The sequence below is a fragment of the Castanea sativa genome, chromosome 6, assembly GCF_040712315.1.
Source record: "Castanea sativa cultivar Marrone di Chiusa Pesio chromosome 6, ASM4071231v1".
NCBI classification, from domain to species: domain Eukaryota; kingdom Viridiplantae; phylum Streptophyta; class Magnoliopsida; order Fagales; family Fagaceae; genus Castanea; species Castanea sativa.
The window spans coordinates 51,265,536-51,285,369 of NC_134018.1; the positions used below are offsets into that span (position 1 = coordinate 51,265,536).

Sequence of the window (19,834 nt, forward strand, 5' to 3'; positions counted from 1 at the left end):
TTTTATCATGACTAACAAAATAGTGCTTAGTGCTTAAAAATATTACTTTGACTAAATTTATATTTTCAAAAGTTTCTAGAAATTAAAATATATCATTATTTATTTTAAATTTCTTTCATAATTATCTGCTATAATTTTTTTTTTTTTTTTGGTTTTGAAGATAAGAGTTAGGTTTTACCTAATTGTACTTGAGCTATTGTGATTCAACAAAAGTGCTACATGTCATATAATATACTTACAGCATTTGTCATAATAAATACATTAAATGATTAATTTAATTTAATATAACATAAACTCATTATCAAATTTCAATATATTAATATGCTAATCAGATTAAAACTTAAGCACCAAAAGTTTCAAAAAATTAAAATAAATATTACTTATTTTAAAATTTTAATAACCTAAGATAATATATGATTTTAATAACAACTCAATCTTAACATCATTTTGGTCTTCTATATTTCCTATATATATATATATATATATATATATATATATATATATATATATATGTATATTTTAAAGATATCATCATTGATTTAAATTATTTAAACTAGTTTTAGTTTTGGAGCCCAATTATCGATTAACGATGCCCCAAGTCTCAACATGTGTAGTGTTTCATTCATGCAAACAAAACAAAAACTGTCTGTTAATATACAGAACACCCACATATGATAGCGTGAAAGTGAAAGCAGCCACTAGAATGACACAAAAAGAGAGCTTAGATTTTCTTTAAATGAATCTAAGGACCATCTTATGCGTATCAAGAATCCACAAACCTTGTTGTTTGTCTCTTCACTTCTCTTCCTCAGCTTCAAAATCCAATCCCGAACTTTCTGATGACTCAAGTTACAGCCTTTCCACCTGCGTTGCCTCTTTACAAGGCTGTGCCCACCACAAGAATCTCAGCAAAGGCAAACAACTCCACTCTTACATGCTCACCAATGCCTTTCTCAACTCTCCCGTGTCCACCACCAGCCTTATCAACATGTACTCAAAATGCAACCGAATGAAAGATGCGGTTTTGGTGTTCAATCACCAAGCCCATCATTGCAATGTGTTTGCCTATAACGCAATCATTTCTGGGTTTGTTTCAAATGGGCTTGCGGAAGATGGGTTTGAGTTTTATAAGCGTATGAGGGTGTTGGATGTTAGGCCAGACAAGTTTACTTTTCCTTGTGTGATCAAAGCTTGTTGTGATATTGTGGAGGTTTTGGAGGTTAGGAAGATTCATGGGCTGTTGTTTAAACTTGGGTTGGAGGTGGATGTGTTTATTGGCAGTGCTTTGGTTAATAACTATTTGAAATTTGGGTTGATTGTAGAGGCACAAGAGGTGTTTGAGAAATTGCCTGTGAGGGATGTTGCGCTTTGGAATGCGCTGGTTAATGGTTATGCGCAAATTGGGAGGTTGGATGAGGTTTTGGAGGTTTTTAAGAGAATGGGTGTAGAAGGAGTTGTTCCTAATAGATTTACGGTTACCGGGGTGTTATCGGTTTTAGCTTTGATGGAGGAGTTTAACAATGGGAGAGCAATTCATGGGTTTGCGATGAAAATGGGGTATGTTTCAGGTGTCGCAGTTTCCAATGCCTTGATTGATATGTATGGAAAATGCATGCATATTGGAGATGCTTTGGAAATTTTTGAGACGATAAATGAAAAAGATATATTTTCATGGAATTCAATCATATCTGTTCATGGACAATGCGGTGATTATGATGTTACTTTAAGACTTTTTGATAGGATGTTAGGTGCTGGAGTTAAGCCTGATTTGGTTACTATCACAGCAGTCCTTCCTGCTTGCTCTAATCTGGTTGCACTGATGCATGGAAGACAGATTCATGGGTATATGATAGGCAATGGGTTGGGGAAGGATGGCAATCATAAAGATACTGATGATGTGCTAGTGAACAATGCTATTATGGACATGTATGCAAAATGTGGCAGTATGAGAGATGCTCATTCAGTTTTTTGTAAGATGAGAAATAAAGATGTGGCCTCATGGAACATCATGATCATGGGATATGGCATGCAAGGTCATGGTGATGAGGCTTTGGATGTGTTTTCTCGTATGTGTGAGGCACAAATTAAGCCTGATGGTGTCACATTTATTGGGGTATTGTCTGCATGCAGCCATGCAGGCCTCGTGAGACATGGGCGTGAGTTATTGACGCTGATGAAGTCAAAATATGGTGTGGATCCAACTATTGAGCATTATGCCTGTGTGATTGACATGCTTGGTCGAGCTGGGCAGCTTGAGGAAGCTTATGAATTGGCACAAGCAATGCCTATTGAGGCCAATCCAGTGGTATGGAGGACTTTGTTAGCAGCATGTCGGCTCCATGGTAATGCTGATCTTGCTGACATTGTTGTACGACAGGTTCTTAAACTTGAACCAGAGCATTGTGGAAATTACGTACTAATGTCAAATATTTATGGAGTAAGTGGTCGATATGAAGATGTATTAGATATTAGACAGGCAATGAGGCAACAAAATGTGAAGAATGCACCAGGGTGTAGTTGGATTGAGCTCAAGAATGGTGTGCGTACTTTTATTACGCGTGATATGACCCATCCTGAAACCAACCTTATTTATGTAACTTTAAATTCATTGACTGTGCGTCTGCATGAGTATGGTTATGTGCCTAATCTCTAACATTGGGGTTGTGCTGAAAATCTAGCATGGAACTGTGCCAATAGGAAATTCTTTAATTTTCCCTGGGATAGGTGGGAAAGAAGGCAAACTAAGATTGTATCAGAGAGTATTAACAGTTTTGTTTTGGTTTGTGTGCAAAACAAAGTGGCAATGTTTTGCATCAGATAATTTTGCTATTTTAAAGGAAAGACAACACTACTACTGTACAATGCATTCAAGATCATTCACTGGACAGCATCAGGAGAAAAGAGCCTGAATACAAAAGGATCATGATTGAGTTGAGCACTAGAAGACTAACCTGAGCTTATGTCCCCAACTTACAGGTTGATTCATATCCCTTTTTAAAAATTTTGCCAGTATCTAATGGTCATGGGATTCTCTGTGTATTCAGAAAATACAAATTTTATAACATGTGATAGTTATCCATGTTTTTAATTCGTGTATACTTTTTTTCTAAAATTAATTATTAGCAGTGCACAGTATAAACTCAATTGCTTCTCAAACTTTTGGTGAAGTGGATGAATTATGGATGTTGTTCTCAGGTTTCATGTCACCCCCATGCCAATGAAACTTTTTACTTGACATCAATGACGCTAACTATGTGTTGACCTATGCTCATGTAGTAAGTTCACAGTACTCATTTGACCGCTGCATTAACGAAACATTTACTAGAATGGTGACCAAGGTTGTTTGAAGCCTAGGAGGACAAAACGATTAAAGAAAATATAATCAAGGGTTTTTTTTTTTAATACAAAAAATTTAGTAGAGTTGGGCACTGCAGGAATGTTGAAAGTCCTTATATTGACCAGAATACTCTGTCTGTCTGCACTAGAGCTTCTTTCTGTCATTGCCAGTACAGCTAAGTTTCCTTGTTTCATTTATGTGTTTTAGATGAATATCTTGCAAAGTTACTTATTTTCCTGATTGAATTAGATTATATATATTTGCTTGAGATCATAGTCTTGTCTGTGTGTGTGTGTGGCTTTATCTTTATTGGTGGCAGAACCCTTTTGGCAATCTCTTCCTTCTGCAAATGCATCGTTTAGCAGATTCAAGTATGGTAAAGAGGAATTCAGACGCAAACAAAACAGATGATTCAGACACAAACAAAACAGATGAGGATCTGGAAAGTCATGAAACTGGCAGTTTTAAGCCTGATTGAGACTCAGTGAAGTTTTCTCCTGATATAAATAGGATTGCAAGTTCAGCTGTGATTCCTGTGAAGTATTCTACTACCTCTAATTTGTAAACATCAATAAGGTGTGGTCTTGCCATGATCTTTAGTTGCCAGGCTGTGAAAACATTTTGTCTCAAATCATGTGAGAAAGGGGTGGTGGTAGCATGTTGTAGTGGGAGTAATAATCTACACCTGATTGCATATTTTCTCATATGGTTTAGAGAACCAGGGAACTTTTGAAGAATACCTAGCTGCTTGTGACAAGGAAGTGAAGAATGGTTCTGTTGAGACCTTGAATCTGATGCTTGAAGATTTAGCTGGAAGGATACTGTGAAAGAATTATACAACAGTGTTACAGATAAGATATCTAAGTTATAAATAATTTTCAGTGAACCTAACTCTTGTTTTTTTGTTTTAAGATTTTTTTTTTCCTTTTTTTGGGGTTAAATTAAGTTACTTATTCTTATTTTTAAGAGTAATCGCAATTCGCAAATGCTCTACACATAGCATTTTCCGCTTGGGTATCTATTGACAATGTACACGAGTCTTACACTTTAATGAAACGCCAGTTGTTTTCTTGTAGTTAATGAATAAGAATCCTTTCCAATAGTTGATATCATTTCAAAGGATACGTTATTGTTATCGATTTTGATAGCAGTGTAGTTTGTATTAGCTTGAAGGTTCTCTCATACAGAAAAGGATAGGATAGGGTATCTCTTGCATTCAATGTGCTTAGATCCTTGACCAAAAGGTAAAAGGGCTTGTTGATCTAGTTTTTCTGCTACTCGGCAGAGTCAATTGAAAATTTAAACAGCCTTAAACTATACAATGAAGCGCACATCTCTTCATTCTGAGACTTGAAAGATGGTTCACAGACAAAGATGAATGCTTTTCCATTGCTCCCGTCCTAAAAATAATGGGAGCAAAACTTATGTACATCACTAAATTGCTGTTATTTAAATTCTTCTTTTAAAATTCAGTCATGTTATTATATTTAACTAAAATTGCATTTTCATCCCACAAGAAAAAATATACAAAGCTGAATTTTAGAAGAAAAAATTAAAGAACAACACCTAAAATATTATACTTCAATTTTGTCATGGAAGATATAAAAAGAAATCATTTCAGGGTGGTCCCAAAGTATTGGATAAGAGACTTTAACCCAAGCTACATATATATTTCCCATAATAAGGCCCAAAAACAACAATTCCTTAGGATTGGGCTTAAATCTTAATGGGATTCTTGTTCATACATCTTAGCACTGTAATGTTTACATCTTACTCAAACCCCACGTGTCCAACCCCAACCAAACTCCTAAAATTCATACTCTGTTATCATTCATCTATCTCTTTTTACTCCCAAACTGCCACACACAATAGAGAAAACTGTAGAACCGTAAAAACTAGACCCCTTTCCAAACCGACATATTCACAAAATCCAATGGCCGCCGCCGCCGCACCACCACCAGCACCAACCCCAGCAGCCACCGCACTTCCAAACCCAACACCAACAGGCCTCCCACTCTTCTCCCGTGTCCGCCTTGCCACCCCATCGGACATCCCTCACATCCACAAACTCATCCACCAAATGGCCGTCTTTGAACGCCTCACCCACCTCTTCTCCGCCACAGAAGCCTCCCTCTCCTCCACGCTCTTCACTTCCCCACCTTTCCAATCCTTCACCATCTTCATCCTCGAACTCTCCCAAGCCCCTTTCCCACCTTCTCCATCTCCTCCTCTCTTCTTCTCCCCCATTACTCAGACCACCACTCTCGACCTCCCCATCGATGACCCAGAAGGCGAAACCTTCAAATCCAACGATAAGGATTGCGGCTTTGACGTTGTGGTTGGTGGGTTTGTTTTGTTTTTTCCAAACTACTCGACATTCCTGGGGAAACCAGGGTTTTATGTGGAGGACTTGTTTGTGAGGGAGTGTTATAGGAGGAAAGGGTTTGGGAAGATGCTACTCTCAGCTGTGGCTGCTCAAGCTGTGAAGATGGGGTATGGGAGAGTGGAGTGGGTGGTGCTTGATTGGAATGTGAATGCTATTAAGTTCTATGAGGACATGGGTGCTAAGGTCTTGCAAGAATGGAGGATTTGTAGGCTCACTGGTGAGGCTCTCCAAGCTTATGCCAATCCTGCTATTTAATTCATTTAATTAATGGGTTTTTCTTTTTGTGGGGTTTTAGTACTTTGTGGGTTTTTTTAGATTTCAAGAAATGAATTTGAAAAGTGGATTAGAATGTATGACAAAGATGAACTGTATCTGGTGTGGGTGTTGTTTGTAACTCACCTGATTCCTGATGTTTTTAACAAGTAATTTCAATGCTATCCTTACTTGGTTCCCTCAAATTTACTGTCTTTGGTGTTTGTTGCATGTAACAATATATCTGGTGTTTTGTGTGTTTAGGTTGGTTGTTTCAAAATTTTCTCTTGAAATTGGCTAGCACTCCTCCATGGATGATCTTTTCCGTTTAAAAATGGTGGGATAAATCACTTCGTACTGAGGAAGAGAGGATTTTTCTTAACATCTATTCGTTCATAGTATCAAATAAAATTAAACCATCTTCAGTCGTCTGGATGAGGCTTACTTTTAGATTTGGTGGAATCATTGAGAAGAGGAGGAAGACATTTCCGAGAGCAACACATTTTAACTATAGTTACATTCATGGTCACGCAGCAAAATATTTGAATCGGCTATTGTAGGGCAGGCTAACAATAGATGCTTACCAAGCTAGGATTACAGTTACTTTAGATTGGACATAATGAGGTCAGGGCACCCAAAGCAATTTTACCCTCAAAAGCCCAATTTGAGGTGACTCACAAGAAATATCATTATCTATTTTATAGGGGGAGGGGAAACCCCAGAAACTTCAAAAATTTCTCAACCTTGTGGAAAAGCATTTTTTTTGAAAAAAAATGAAAAGGCACTAATATTTCATGTAAGCATGGTGCTGGTGCTAATTCCGAAGCTTGAAACATGTTGTGTGATTTGGTTCTCACGAAAAGGCACTAATATTTCATGTAGTATGATGCTAGTGCTAATTCCATATCTCGAAACATGTTATGTCGTTTTTTTTTTTTTTTTAATAAATACTTTATTTTTCAACCCATAACAAGGGAAATACCCAAAAGTTTGGGTTTGGAACCATCTCTATTTAAAGCTTTCATCAATAAAGGCAGAATAGAGATGGAAACTAGCCTAAACCAAGTTACAAAAGCAGGCCATTGGGCCAGAAGATGAGCAAAGGCATTGTCTTCTCTATTTACAAAAGAGAGAAACATTTACAAAAGATTTAACTAAATACAAAATATTATCAGATATGGATTTAATGCTCCAGTGAAGGACTGAATCTATATTCTTCAAAGGATAAATAACATTTAGAACATCACCTTCCAATATTATATTTCTATATCCTTCCATAGTAGCACACTTGATAGTAAACCAAGCTGCTTTGGCTTCTCCTAGCAAAAAATTCCCTGGATCCAATTGTTCTACCCATGCCAACAGAAGCTTTCTTGAATCATCTCTACCCACTACTGCAACAGAAATGTCATTAGATTCGCACGACAAGACACTAATATTTCATAACAATGACTATGGTAGTGGTGCGCAATGATGACAATGATCAATAGTAACAATGGTTTAATTTTTTTTTTAATGAGGAACCGGTAAGAAGTAACAATGGTGCAAGTTAGAAAAAAAACTTTCTTCCATTTTTTCCTCGAAATTTCTTTCCTCCTGTTTGCATTTAAACCAAATTCAAGTAGTATAACTTCAGATTCTCAAAGATTAAGTATAAGTGCAGAAACTAAAAACCTCAACTTTCTCACTTTCCCACACCAAGAAAAAAAATAAATTTTAAAAAATAAAAAATAAATTTTTTTAAAAAAATAAATAAATAAATTTTTAAAAAAAAAAATAAATAAATAACGCACACACAGACACACTCGATCTCTCTCTCTGTCTCTCTCAAAATGGCTGCAGCTGCACCACCAACCCCAGCTACCACAGCACTACCAAACCCAACACCAACAGGTCACCCTCTCTTCACACGCATTCGTCTTGCCACCACATCGGACATCCTTAACATCCATAAGCTCATACGCCAACTTGCCAACTTCGAACACCTTTCCCGCTACTCCACCACTGAAGCCTCATCTATATGCTCATCCCTCCGATCACTGTCTTTTTAAAATTTTCATTTGATTCCCATTAGGTTGTGTTTGGAAACTTGGATTTGGATTTTAAATTTATAGATTTGAAATCAAAGGATTTTAAATTAATAGATTTGAAATCAAAGGATTTGAAATCCATCGATTTTAAAAATTATTTCAAATCCAAGTATTTTAAAAGTTTAAAATTATTAGTAGATTTGTCAAATCCAAATTCCTGACATTTTTTAAACTTTCCAAACAAGTTATTTGGATTTTAATCACTTAAATCCAAATCCAAATCTAAATGCCCAAATCATGTCATCCAAAAGCACCATTAGAGATTTTTAAAAATTTTCCTTTATATCTTCTTAATTCTACAGTTTCACTTTGTTCAACATTTCATCTACTTCCACCCTTCCTCTTCCATCTTCATCTTCATACATATTTCTTCTTACTTCATTTCCATCTATCCCCCTATTCCTTCCAGTTGTCCACAACAAAAAAAAGTCAATATTCTCTCTCTTTCTCCAATTTTGTTTCTCTTTTGATGGCTACACATTTTTTATCATTTTCTCTTTCTTATATATTGACTCTTCTTTTTCCCATTATATTGTGTATAAATTTGATATTATTTCTCCCATTCAATCCACATTTTTTCCTACAGAAAAACAATAAGCTCTCTCTCTCTCTCTCTCTCTCTCTTATATTTGGTTGAATTTTGGTTTAGGTTAATACTTACTTTTTTATTTTGAAAATAAGAATTTGAGTTTATATCAAAACATAATCTACATGACTATGAATTTGAATATTCCGACCAATTTTTTGAGTAATAAATTATTACAAAGTCTATCTTTTATTCTTTTGGTTTCATCTTAATTTTGATTTAGATAACATTGTAATTTTGTGATGAATTTTGATTATCATAATAATCTCTTTATTCCTTAAGAGATGAGAAATTTTAATAATAATTTTGAAACTTATACAATTTAGTTGTATATTAGGCAAATTTTTTTTTTATAACATGTATATTAGGCAAATATAGCACATTACAATAGAAGTAAGAAAAATATAGTTTACCTTCAAAAAATATTAATCAAACACACAAAAAGAATAAAATGATATATTTGTATTTTTTAGAGATAAAAAATATTAAAAATTTTATCGAAATCTTTTTCAAAAATAGAAAATACTATTGTAGTGGTGTAGCAATGATGACAATGCAGTGATAGTAAAAATGGTGGCAAAAGAGGTGATGGTGGTGCTGGTAGAGGTAGGTAACGGTGGTGATGGCAATAATACTTGTAACAATAGCATTGGAGATAGTCCAGTGTGGCAACTGACATTAAAGATTGTACGATGTGGGATCTGGCGATATAGGAACTGTGGTCTTGGTGGTGGGGCGACAATGGTGGTAATGACAATGGCAGCAACAGTGGTGATGGTAGTGGGGTGCCACTATTGGTGGCAATTGTGGTCATGACGACAGTGATAATGATAGTAAGAATTCACACGATGTAAAATGAAAGAATTGAAAGTCAGAAAATTATTGTATACTCGTAAAGTACACAATATCAACCCAAAAATCAGGAATATCCTGAAGCTAAAGGAAAACTCTAAAGACACCTTTTTTTTCAATTAAATCCGATGGATGTTGAAATGTCAATTTATAATTAATTTGTGACGGTGCACCAAAATCCATTTTTTTCATTAAGAACCCGTGGGGGTCCCGCGTGCCAATCTACCCTAAAGTCAAAAAAGTTGGAGCAGCTTGGAACTATCTCAGGTCAAGAGTTCTTGCTCCCTCCCCTGAGACTTGAGAGGACCAAAATAATCCAAAGATAACAAGTGCTCCGAAAACCGACTTGATTGGGATAGGTGTCGCCTGCTAGTGGCTGGTGCAACTCTTACGTTTCCCCACATAGAGTTTTAGGCCCACAATGAAGTCCTAAAGTTCGGCCGTGTATGTGAACTTCTTGTGCTTGCGTCTGTAAGAGGTTTCTGTGTCACGAGGGACAAAAGAACTGCCAATTTTTGCAACATTTCTATTCTCTGTGGATGGATTTTCCTTCCGGAGTAATGAATGAGTTTTGCAATTTGATCTTGGGTGACGTATAAGATTGAGAAATTATTGAATTCATGAAAAGTAAACAAGATAATAGTGTAAAAGGCGCATATTGCTGGAGTCTTTTGGGTAAATATTGCTAAAAGTTAAGTTTTTTGGGGTTATAGTCACTGTTCGAAGTTATTTGGGGAAATGAGGAGAGTGAGTGAATTTCGGCAACAGTGTTGCCGAAATTCGAAGAAAAGTATGAGAGAGAAAATTAAAAGTGAGGAGAGAGAAATTTTGGAATTTCGGCAATAGTGTTGCCGAAATTCTTTCTGCCCAAACCCTGCCCGCTTCATTGAGTACCCATGCGTGTGAGTACCCAAAAGGAAAAAATAAAAAAGGTTTGTGGCAATCCCATTGCCGAAAATGGAGGGAAAAGAAGAAAAAAAAAAAGGTGGCCATGTAGTGCCGAAATAGGGAAAAAAAAAAGTAAAATTGGCAATGGGGTTGCCGAAATTGGGGGGGAAAAAAAAAAAAAAAGGAAAATTGGCAATGGGGTTGCCGAAATAGGGGGGAACAAAAAAAAAAAAAAAAAAGGAAATGTGGCAAATAAGGAATGCTAGGGCATACATGTTTCAGGTATTGGCTTTACTATTTGAAAATAAGAGCCAAAATAAATTGCATTGCTGCTTTCTCAGGCTGTTAGCGGACTTTGGTGTAGCTAGGCAATATAGCTGGGGTAGTGCCACGCTTGCTTTCCTTTATAAAGAGTTGTGTATTGCTTTCCTTTTGGCTCTTATTTGCCACATTTCCTTTTTTTTTTTTTTTTTCCTATTTCGGCACTACATGGCCAATTTTTTTTTTTTTTTTTTCTTTCCCCCCTATTTCGGCAACCCCATTGCCAATTTTACTTTTTTTTTTTTTTTTCTATTTCGGCACTACATGGCCATTTTTTTTCTTTTTTCTTTTTTCTTTCCCCCCTATTTCGGCAATCTCATTGCCGTAATTCTTTTTTTCTTTTTTTTTTCTTCTTTTCCCTCCATCTTCGGCAATGGGATTGCCACAAACCTTTTTTATTTTTTCCTTTTGGGCACTCACGCGCATGGGCACTCAATGAAGCGGGCAGGGTTTGGGCAGAAGGAATTTCGGCAACACTGTTGCCGAAATTCCAAAATTTCTCTCTCCTCACTTTTAATTTTCTCTCTCATACTTTTCTTCGAATTTTGGCAATACTGTTGCCGAAATTCACCCTCTCTCCTCATTTCCCCAAATAACTTCGAACAGTGACTATAACCCCAAAAAACTTCACTTTTAGCAATATTTACCCAAAAGACTCCATATTGCCGTATACAACCGAATAAGATTTTAAATGTTTGTGTCATACTAGAGACAGTAGGCTCGACTATTTAAATTTTGTCCTACATCTAATTTCGTCTAATTCCATTAGCTTAAAGTAAACAAGATAATAGTTTTTTTTTTTTACCGATATAATTCTAATATACTGCTAACTCCGCAACTCAAACTCTTTCCTCCCTAAACCATAAGCATTTTGTACATAAGAAGGTGCCAATTCAACTACAAGACCCTTAACAAAAAAGATAATAGTGTAAAGGCACATATACAACTAAATAAAATTTTAAATGTTTATACATCATACTAGAGAGACAATAGGCTCAACTTATTAAATTCGACCAAAAGCCTTTTAGCCAAACTAGTTGCATCTTCCAATATTTGTAACGGAAACATCCAAGATTCAGATCCCATTAAATTTATAATAAAAAAAATAAAAATTAAAAAAAATAAAAAACATCTCTAACCACAAACCCATTTAACCTTTGCAGAACAAGTCCGTTTTGAGAGTCCATAATTCCTTTTAATTGTTGATTTTTGGGAGTATTTTATCAGAAGTGAACTTTGAACTGAATCAACTTCAATCTGTAGACAATTAGTGTGGGTATAAAATGTTTAAAGAAAAGCCCAACCAAGAGAGAGAAAATCAAATACACATTAACCCTACTTAAAACAGTGACATTGACACTGGTTTTAAGATCTTCGTTTTATTTAATACAAGCTTTATATATTATTTAGATAAGCAATAGTCACAACTTTGTACAGCAGTGAATTTAAACAGAGCATGGTAAGGAAGGTGCAACATTGCTTATAAAGAGCATGCCAAATTAAAAATAAAAAACAAAATGTAGTGTCAAGAATATCTCCTGCCTGAGTCCACAAGCCATATGCCAATGAACCACAACTCAAAGTTGACCTTTTCCAAGTATTAAAATTTATTCATCAACGGAAAAAGAATTAGCAGCACAAATAAATCAATATAGTCTATACTACAAATGTAAGCAAACTGTCCCTATTTTATATTAATGAGAATCCTTACTCATCTTCACCTATCATCCTGATTACGCCACTTGATTTCTTTATCCTTCAGAAAGTCAAGGACACCGAGAAAACCAAAGAGGATCCATCCACCCGATGGAATGTCTCCACCGCCGCCGCCGCCGCCGCCCCCACCACGATCATATGGAGGAAAACCAGTGCCACCATCATCAAGTCTTGGTGACATCTCCTTGCCTGAAATTTCATTTTACTATTATGCTACTTGAAATGATCCAATAAAATTCAAGAGGAAAATCAGAATTCTTGACCAAAGTAGAGTTGCATTGTTTGTAATAACTGCAGATGAACTTCTAAATAAACATAAGAAATCAAAAACTCATAAAAAAAGGATTACACAAAAATAAAGAGAATGCAGTTCTAATTCATTTGTAGAACAGTTATTCCCATAGGCACTTTAAAAAATTTAAATTTAAACAACAATATTATTCAAGAAAAAAACTGGTCTCTCTGCATTTTGCAGCATCCTTCTGGCAATCCACAAGGTGGAAAATATTAACCATCCAAAAAATTTTAACTTGCCCTTTTTTTTTCCTTTTGGTAAGTATTTAACTTGAATCTCCTTTTTATTGGTAACTTCATGTATTACTACACAGCTATTAGAAATATTCCTGCATAATGAGAGCTCCCTATTGGCACTGTCTGGGACAAGGATTTCTATAAACTATTTCCTTAAAATTTACATAAAAAACATCCAGTGCAAAGTTGACCAAATAATGTCATACAAGCACAGTTCAATACAAGCCCACATATTTATATTGGAGATCCTAGAACTTATACTAGAGCCGTAAAGTAGAAAAATCAAAAGGAACATCACACAAAATTACCACAACTATGTTATAGAAAATGGAAAAGGAAACCACACCGAGAATGAGAATTGAACTAGATGCTGGGTAAAGTAATCAAAATGCACATAATTTTTTCTCTGTGAAGCCAAGCCACCCTCTCGAAATAACAAAGTTAACTTCACATAACTACAAGCTAAAGCAATATTTGGTGGTCTGGCTAGGGACAGAATGCATTGTGCAAACCACATGCACTTTGGTAGTGCAAAGTTAACTAAATGATGCCATACAAGCACAGTTCCATACATGCCCACATATTTAAATTGGAGATCCTAGAACTTATACTGGAGCCATAAAGTAGAAAAATCAAAGGAACATATCACACACAATTACCACAACTTTACTATAGCAAATGGAAAAGGAGACCACACTGAGAATGAGAATTAAACTAGATGGAGGGTAAAGTAATCAAAATGCACATGATTTTTTTTTCAGCCACCCTCTCAAATTAACAAAGCTAACTTCACATACCTACAAGCTAAGGAAATATTTAGTGGTCTGGCTAGGGACAGAATGCATTGTGCAAACCACATGCAGTTTGGTAATTAATAACATTGAGAAATAGCAATTACCAGGAATAGAAGCAATTGTTGGAGACTTCTTTGTAACAGTCTGGGTTTGCTCCGAAGTAGCAGCAGCACATCTCGCATTCTGCAAACACAGTGTGTGTGACAGAGCATTTAAGATTCATATACAACCAGATTGCAAATAGAAAAATACGGTAGCTTAAATTCTAAAGTAAAATAATGTCCATGCATCAGTGTATAGTTCCTAAATCAGATGGTTAATTAACTGGGTTCTTAGCCAGCTCTTTGTTTGAATACTAAGACTAATACTCAATCCAACTTATTACAAAAAATTTACAGAAAATAGCACCCACATCTAGTCCTGAAAAGCTTTCACCATGAGCTTGCTGCAGCAATTCTAAATTTTAAGGCGGTCAGAGACAATAAATCACCTAATTCAAAAGGTTAGATTCTAACCAACAACATAATAAGAAGGTTGAAATCTCAGTCTAGATGTAACAATACTCCTAAAAAACACTTACAAAAACACTCTCTTCCACATTGCAGCAGAAGAGTAGTGTAAAGTTTATTATTATTATTATTATTGGTATGTTACATACACCACCAGTGGGTCTTGAACCCACACCCCCCCTCCACCTTGCGCTTATTAAAAGAGGAGGTGTCATCTGAGCTAGACATCATTGGCAAATAGTAAGCTATAGGTTGCCATCAACATACAAGAGACACCAACCAAAGAATTACATCTGACCTAGACCTCATTGGCAAATAGCAATCTATAGGTTTCCATCAACATACTGGAGGCGCCAATAAAAGAATTATGTCTAGCAATATAAAGACATGAAACACATATACAAAGAACAGGAGATACACAGAAACTAACATACCGAGGCAGCTGCACATATAACAGACATTCCAATGGAACGCATGATGGGCGTTCTTCTATCAAAATGTGAAAGACTGGCTCCAGAACTAGCAATCTGAAAACGTCCTCTTCTATAATCTAAAGGTTGAAACTGCATGCAAACCCTCCCTAGATCAGATCCAGTTTGCTTAATTCCCTCCACGCGCAGACCATATGTTCTCACTGTATACAGAAAAGATAAACAGTCAAGTAACATCACCAAAATCAAAATCCGCGCAGAGCCTTCATTTTCAATGCATAAAAAAGTAATGCAGCATTTGTAAGTATCAAAATCTAAATAATCTCTTCGACCAAACTGCATCATTGCTTTGCTTCATCTCTCAATTCCACATTCTTAGACAACTTCAAGTGAACTAAAACCACTTTTTCTATTCCTTAGTAAAAGACATTGTTAAACTATCACATAACCCACCTAATAAAATAACAAACTGATATGATAACATGTCCAATTTACTTGCTCAAAACCACATGATCTAGTAAAATTAAAAAAAAAACTCATATTTCCGTTTCAATTTGTTATGATCAATAAGCAACTCTATTTTCTAGTGTCGGCAAAACTCGGCAATCAAAGGGCATATATACTCTTCCAATAGCAGCTAATAATCTAAAATCAAATTCATGAATACCCATATATACCTGGTGCCAATTGGGGTGGTGTAGCAATGGTACTCGCAACCGAAGTTAACATCTTTATGGCAAATACCAATTAACCTACATGACAACAACCTATTTGAATCAAAACAATAACATATATAATACAACAGCAACAACAGCAATACTAGACGGAAGCAATCGATCAAAATCAACAGCTGGGAAAAAAAAAGTTCAAAAGTTAAAAATGTTCATGAAACAGATATTTTTCACACTATATATTTACACTCAAAATTTAATAATAACAATAAAACTTCAACACACAATATATATATATATATTAGAGTGAAGCTTATTCAATTTCCGATCTTTATTAGGGATTAAAAATACAATTCCCAAAAGCCCTAGATTCTTATTAAGAATTTTTTCTTCTTTTTTCTTTACGAACCTGTTATTGGTGATGATCGGTGGGAGTGAGAGAGAGAGAGATGAGAGCAAAGGTGGTCGCTTGTGTTCTTTAGGGTTTCTTGAATTCCTCGGATATGCGAACTGAACAATTTGTTTTGATGGGAGAGAGAGGGGTTGGTGTTTGGTGCGGTGAAGAAGAAACTAGAAGGCGAAAGAGAAAGTAAAAGAGGGGGGAATTTACATATATAGAATGCCCCTTTTTAGGTCGGTTTGAACTTCGGATGGTGACTTTATAAACTAGGACTGTAGGAGGAGGAATCGAGGAACATAAATACTTTTTTTTTTGGGATAAATATTACTTTTTTGGTTTTTTTTTTCTTTATTTAATGTACTTATTTTCTAGCCTTTAAAAAGTTTTCATTTTTCAATTTGGTGTTTATAGTTTCAAATTTTCAAAAAAAAAATTGTCAAATGGATTGTCCACATTTTTTTTCTTTTTTATATCCATATTTTTTTTCATTAATTAAATATGGGATAGAGCATTATTCAACATATATATATATATTTTTTTTAAAGTTCTTTTGAGAATTTCAACTTAATGTCATGTGATAATTAAAATTTATCATCGTGTGTCATTTATAATGCATTTAGACTGAGTTGTGTTTAATTTGTAAGTCACATGGACATATTTCATCATAAAAATATGCCAAGTCATATGATATATGATGTGGGAGGTTTCATTTTTAAATAAAGTGAATGAAACTACAATTTTCTTTAAGCATATGCAACCTATTAAAATTAGGCACACGTAATACCAAAGAGTCACGCATGGTGACATGTGTTCTATACATTAAGCCTAAATTGCCATATGACCTACCATGCAAAGATCTTCATTATAAAAGGGGGAGAGACCATTTGGAAAAGGGGTCTCTCTCTCTCTCTCTCTCTCTCTCTCTCTCTCTCTTTAATTCTCTTAGAGCTCTAATCCTTTGAAGGATTCTCTGCTTTTGACTGAGGAGACTTTCTAGAGCACTCTCCTAGACCTTCTTAGGTAGTCCTTCTAACTTGGCCAAGGTGCATTAGATTGAGGACTCCCTTTGGCCGAGTAAACTTTCCTAAGCACTCTCTCAGACCTTCCTAGGTAATCTCTCTGACTTGGCTGAGGTGCATTAGGCCAAGGAATCCTTTTGGCCGAGAAGACTTTCTGAAGTACTCTCTTAGACCCTCCTAGGTACCCCTTTAGACTTAACCAAGGTGCATTAGGCCGAGGACTTCCTTTGGCCGAGGAGACTTTCATAACATTCTTTCAGACCTTTCTGGGTACTCCCTCTGACTTGACCAAGGTACATTAGGCTGAGGACTCCCTTTAGGGATGGCAATTGTTACCTAACCTGTGGGTACCCAACCCAACCCAATAAGCAATAAGGTTGGGTCTGGGTTTTTTAAATAAAACCAGAAGCAAGTCTGAGTCAAGTTCAGGTTTTGGCAATGCTCACCCCGAACCCGAACCCGGACCTGAACCTGTGCCACTTAAAACTAAAATTACCAAAAAGACCTAATAAACCCTAATATTCTCTCATTTCACTCAACCAATCCTAGCTGGTCCCTCTACTGAGCACACCCTCCTGATATTTCATGATGTACTTAGTTTCAGCAGAGTTTCCTTCAAATAACAAAATTTATTGCCAGGTTTTTTGAATAAAACCCGAAGCAAGTCCGAGTCAAGTTCAGGTTTTGGCAATGCTCACCCTAAACCCGGACCCGGACCCAAACTTGACCCACTTAAAACTAAAATTACCAAAAAATACCTAATAAACCCTAATATTCTCTCATTTCACACAACCAATCCTAGCTGGTCCCTCTACTAAGCACACCTTCTTGATATTTCATGATGTACTTAGTTTCAGCAAAGCTTCCTTCAAATAACAAAATTTATTGTAGGAAAGTCAACACCACCATATTTTTAACCACTATGCATAAGTTTTCAACTTACTGTATGGATTAAATTGAATAATTTTACATACTTTGAGAACTTGATTATTACTATAGTGGATTAAAAAAATGAGAAATATACAATTTAATTGTATTGATATCGAAAAATTCCACAATATGAATAAGGAGCTCAAAAATCTCACTCCCCTTTCCTATATCTCTCTCTCTCTCTTTCTTTCCTTAAAAGCTCTGATTATGATTAAACTCTCTCTCTCTCTCTCTCTCTCTCTCTCTCTCTCTCTCTCTCATAATGTTTTTATTTTCCTCTCCATCTATTTGTCTTTGTTGTGATAGGGGTGGGTATTTATACTAGTTGATGGTGCAACATCCCATGAGTTATTCAATCAATATCCTTTTGACTGTGTTTAGTGGTAATGGTAGGTCTGCTAATGACTATTTTACTATTCATAATTTTAGATGGGCCATTCAACATTTAATGCTGAGTGGATGTTAGTAGCTAAAGACCATTAATATAGAGGTGACTATTGTTCCTCTTACACGCCTCTTCTTGAACTGACCAAGTCTTTCTTCTTGAATACTTCTTAATCTCCATCCTTCCCCTAATCTGAAGGTCATGCAAAGAATTCCTACTTCTTTGGTCAACTTTTTTTTTAGTGGTAAATAAAAAAAAATTATTGAAAATAAAAAAGAGGTACAAAAAAAAAAACAATTATCCAAGTACATAGGGAGTGTACAAAGGAAACAAAAAGCTATACAAAACTACATAAATTTAGAAAATCCAACAAATAAAATATAGGAAGACAACTCATTCTTTAGTTAACTACTGACATCATTCCTCAATTGGTGTCCTTTTATCTGATTTTAAATGAAATTTCCATGGATTATCACGTTTGGACCCTAACAAAAAGGTCCGCAATTCGGGCTCATTTGGAAGAGGGCCCGAATTCATACCTACACAATTAAATTGAAAAATGAGACACTATATACTGACCAAAAGTGATATTTGTTCGTGTATAAATTGATGAGAAATAGAAAATAGACTGCAAGACATGTTTAGTTAGAAATATTGGATGCTTATGTTTATGCTTGTGTTAAAAAATAATTACAATATTTTCTCTTTAGCTGTGTTGAAAATTCAATCTTTATCTCCAACCAAATGCATTAAGTATCAAAGGGGTATAGAGGCATTGTAGTTGAGAACTTAAATAAGGTAGGAAAATGAGTTTCGATTACCCAGCAATATGTTCTATGTTAAAGATCATTTAGTTTGTAATTAGCTTTGTAACACTGTGTACATAAACTACATGTAGTAGTTGTAAGCAATACTACTTGTAGTTTTGTAATGTTCATAGTTAGTTTGTTTGTTAAACACTATACATGACACATGTATAGAAGTTACAAATTGGATAGTTTGTTAGATTTCTGTTACTCCTTTTACGCCTCTATAGTTGTTATATAAGGAACAAATCAAGTTAATTATTAGCATAGAAAATTCATTTCTCAATCTTTGCTTCTTGCTCTTTGTCTTCCTTCTTTATGTACTGAGCAGTCCACCATTGTAGAAGCTTAGGTTCATGAATGAATTTCAACATGGTATCAGAGCAGAGCTAATTTCAGAGTTCATTCATTTTGCATTCTCTGAACTTTCTTAGTTCACTTTTCTTCCTTTGTAGTCTCTGTGCTTTCTCTTGAATCAAGCATATTTTCATCTATGTTCTTTCTTGATTCTTGCATTGTTGTTTGTCTTCTAAATCTTGACCTAGGGTTTTCAATTGCTTAATTGGAAATTTGATAATTGATTCTTGATTTAGGGTTCTTTAATTGCTTAATTGTAGATTCTGTTTTCTTGATTCTTAGATTCGTTTGATCAATATAGTTCTGAGATTGACCTTTTGTGATCAAAAAGGTTCTTTGGTTGATTTGTGATTTAAGGCTATGACTTTGGTTTTCATTTGCATTGAAAATGGCTGATACTGCTTCTAGTACCTCTGTACCCATTGTTCAACCATGGGAAAATCCTTCTAGTCCTTATTTCTTGACTAGTAGTGATAATCCTAGTGTGTCCCTTGTTGTGGAACGTCTTATTGAAGAGAATTACAGTACCTAGAGTAGGGCAGTATTGATCTCATTGGATGCTAAAACAAAGAT

The 19,834-nt window shown here is 35.3% G+C and overlaps 3 protein-coding genes across 4 annotated transcripts; 2 read left to right on the forward strand and 1 right to left on the reverse strand.

Annotated features, from left to right (window-relative positions):
• Window positions 1-664: 664 nt before the first annotated feature.
• LOC142638843 (pentatricopeptide repeat-containing protein At3g14730) lies at window positions 665-4,323 on the forward strand. 2 transcript variants are annotated; one of them, XR_012845067.1, is made up of 2 exons: window positions 665-2,976; window positions 3,700-3,717. XR_012845067.1 is itself a non-coding variant. In XM_075812902.1 (1 exon), the coding sequence occupies exon 1, from the start codon at window positions 737-739 to the stop codon at window positions 2,651-2,653; it is 1,917 nt and encodes a 638-aa protein (XP_075669017.1). In that variant the 5' UTR covers window positions 665-736; the 3' UTR covers window positions 2,654-4,323. The 2 variants fall into 2 exon arrangements, 1 of the variants encoding a protein (XP_075669017.1); XM_075812902.1 differs by having other exon boundaries at window positions 665-4,323.
• Window positions 4,324-5,144: 821 nt separating this feature from the next.
• LOC142638523 (GCN5-related N-acetyltransferase 8-like) lies at window positions 5,145-6,181 on the forward strand. Its single transcript, XM_075812553.1, has one exon. The coding sequence runs from the start codon at window positions 5,271-5,273 to the stop codon at window positions 5,976-5,978; it is 708 nt and encodes a 235-aa protein (XP_075668668.1). The 5' UTR covers window positions 5,145-5,270; the 3' UTR covers window positions 5,979-6,181.
• Window positions 6,182-12,089: 5,908 nt separating this feature from the next.
• LOC142638341 (uncharacterized) lies at window positions 12,090-16,034 on the reverse strand. The gene is made up of 5 exons (XM_075812360.1): window positions 15,774-16,034; window positions 15,371-15,445; window positions 14,697-14,896; window positions 13,858-13,936; window positions 12,090-12,617 (listed from the first exon to the last, which is right to left on the reverse strand). The coding sequence occupies exons 2-5, from the start codon at window positions 15,420-15,422 to the stop codon at window positions 12,430-12,432; spliced, it is 519 nt and encodes a 172-aa protein (XP_075668475.1). The 5' UTR covers window positions 15,423-15,445; window positions 15,774-16,034; the 3' UTR covers window positions 12,090-12,429.
• Between the last annotated feature and the right edge of the window lie 3,800 nt (window positions 16,035-19,834).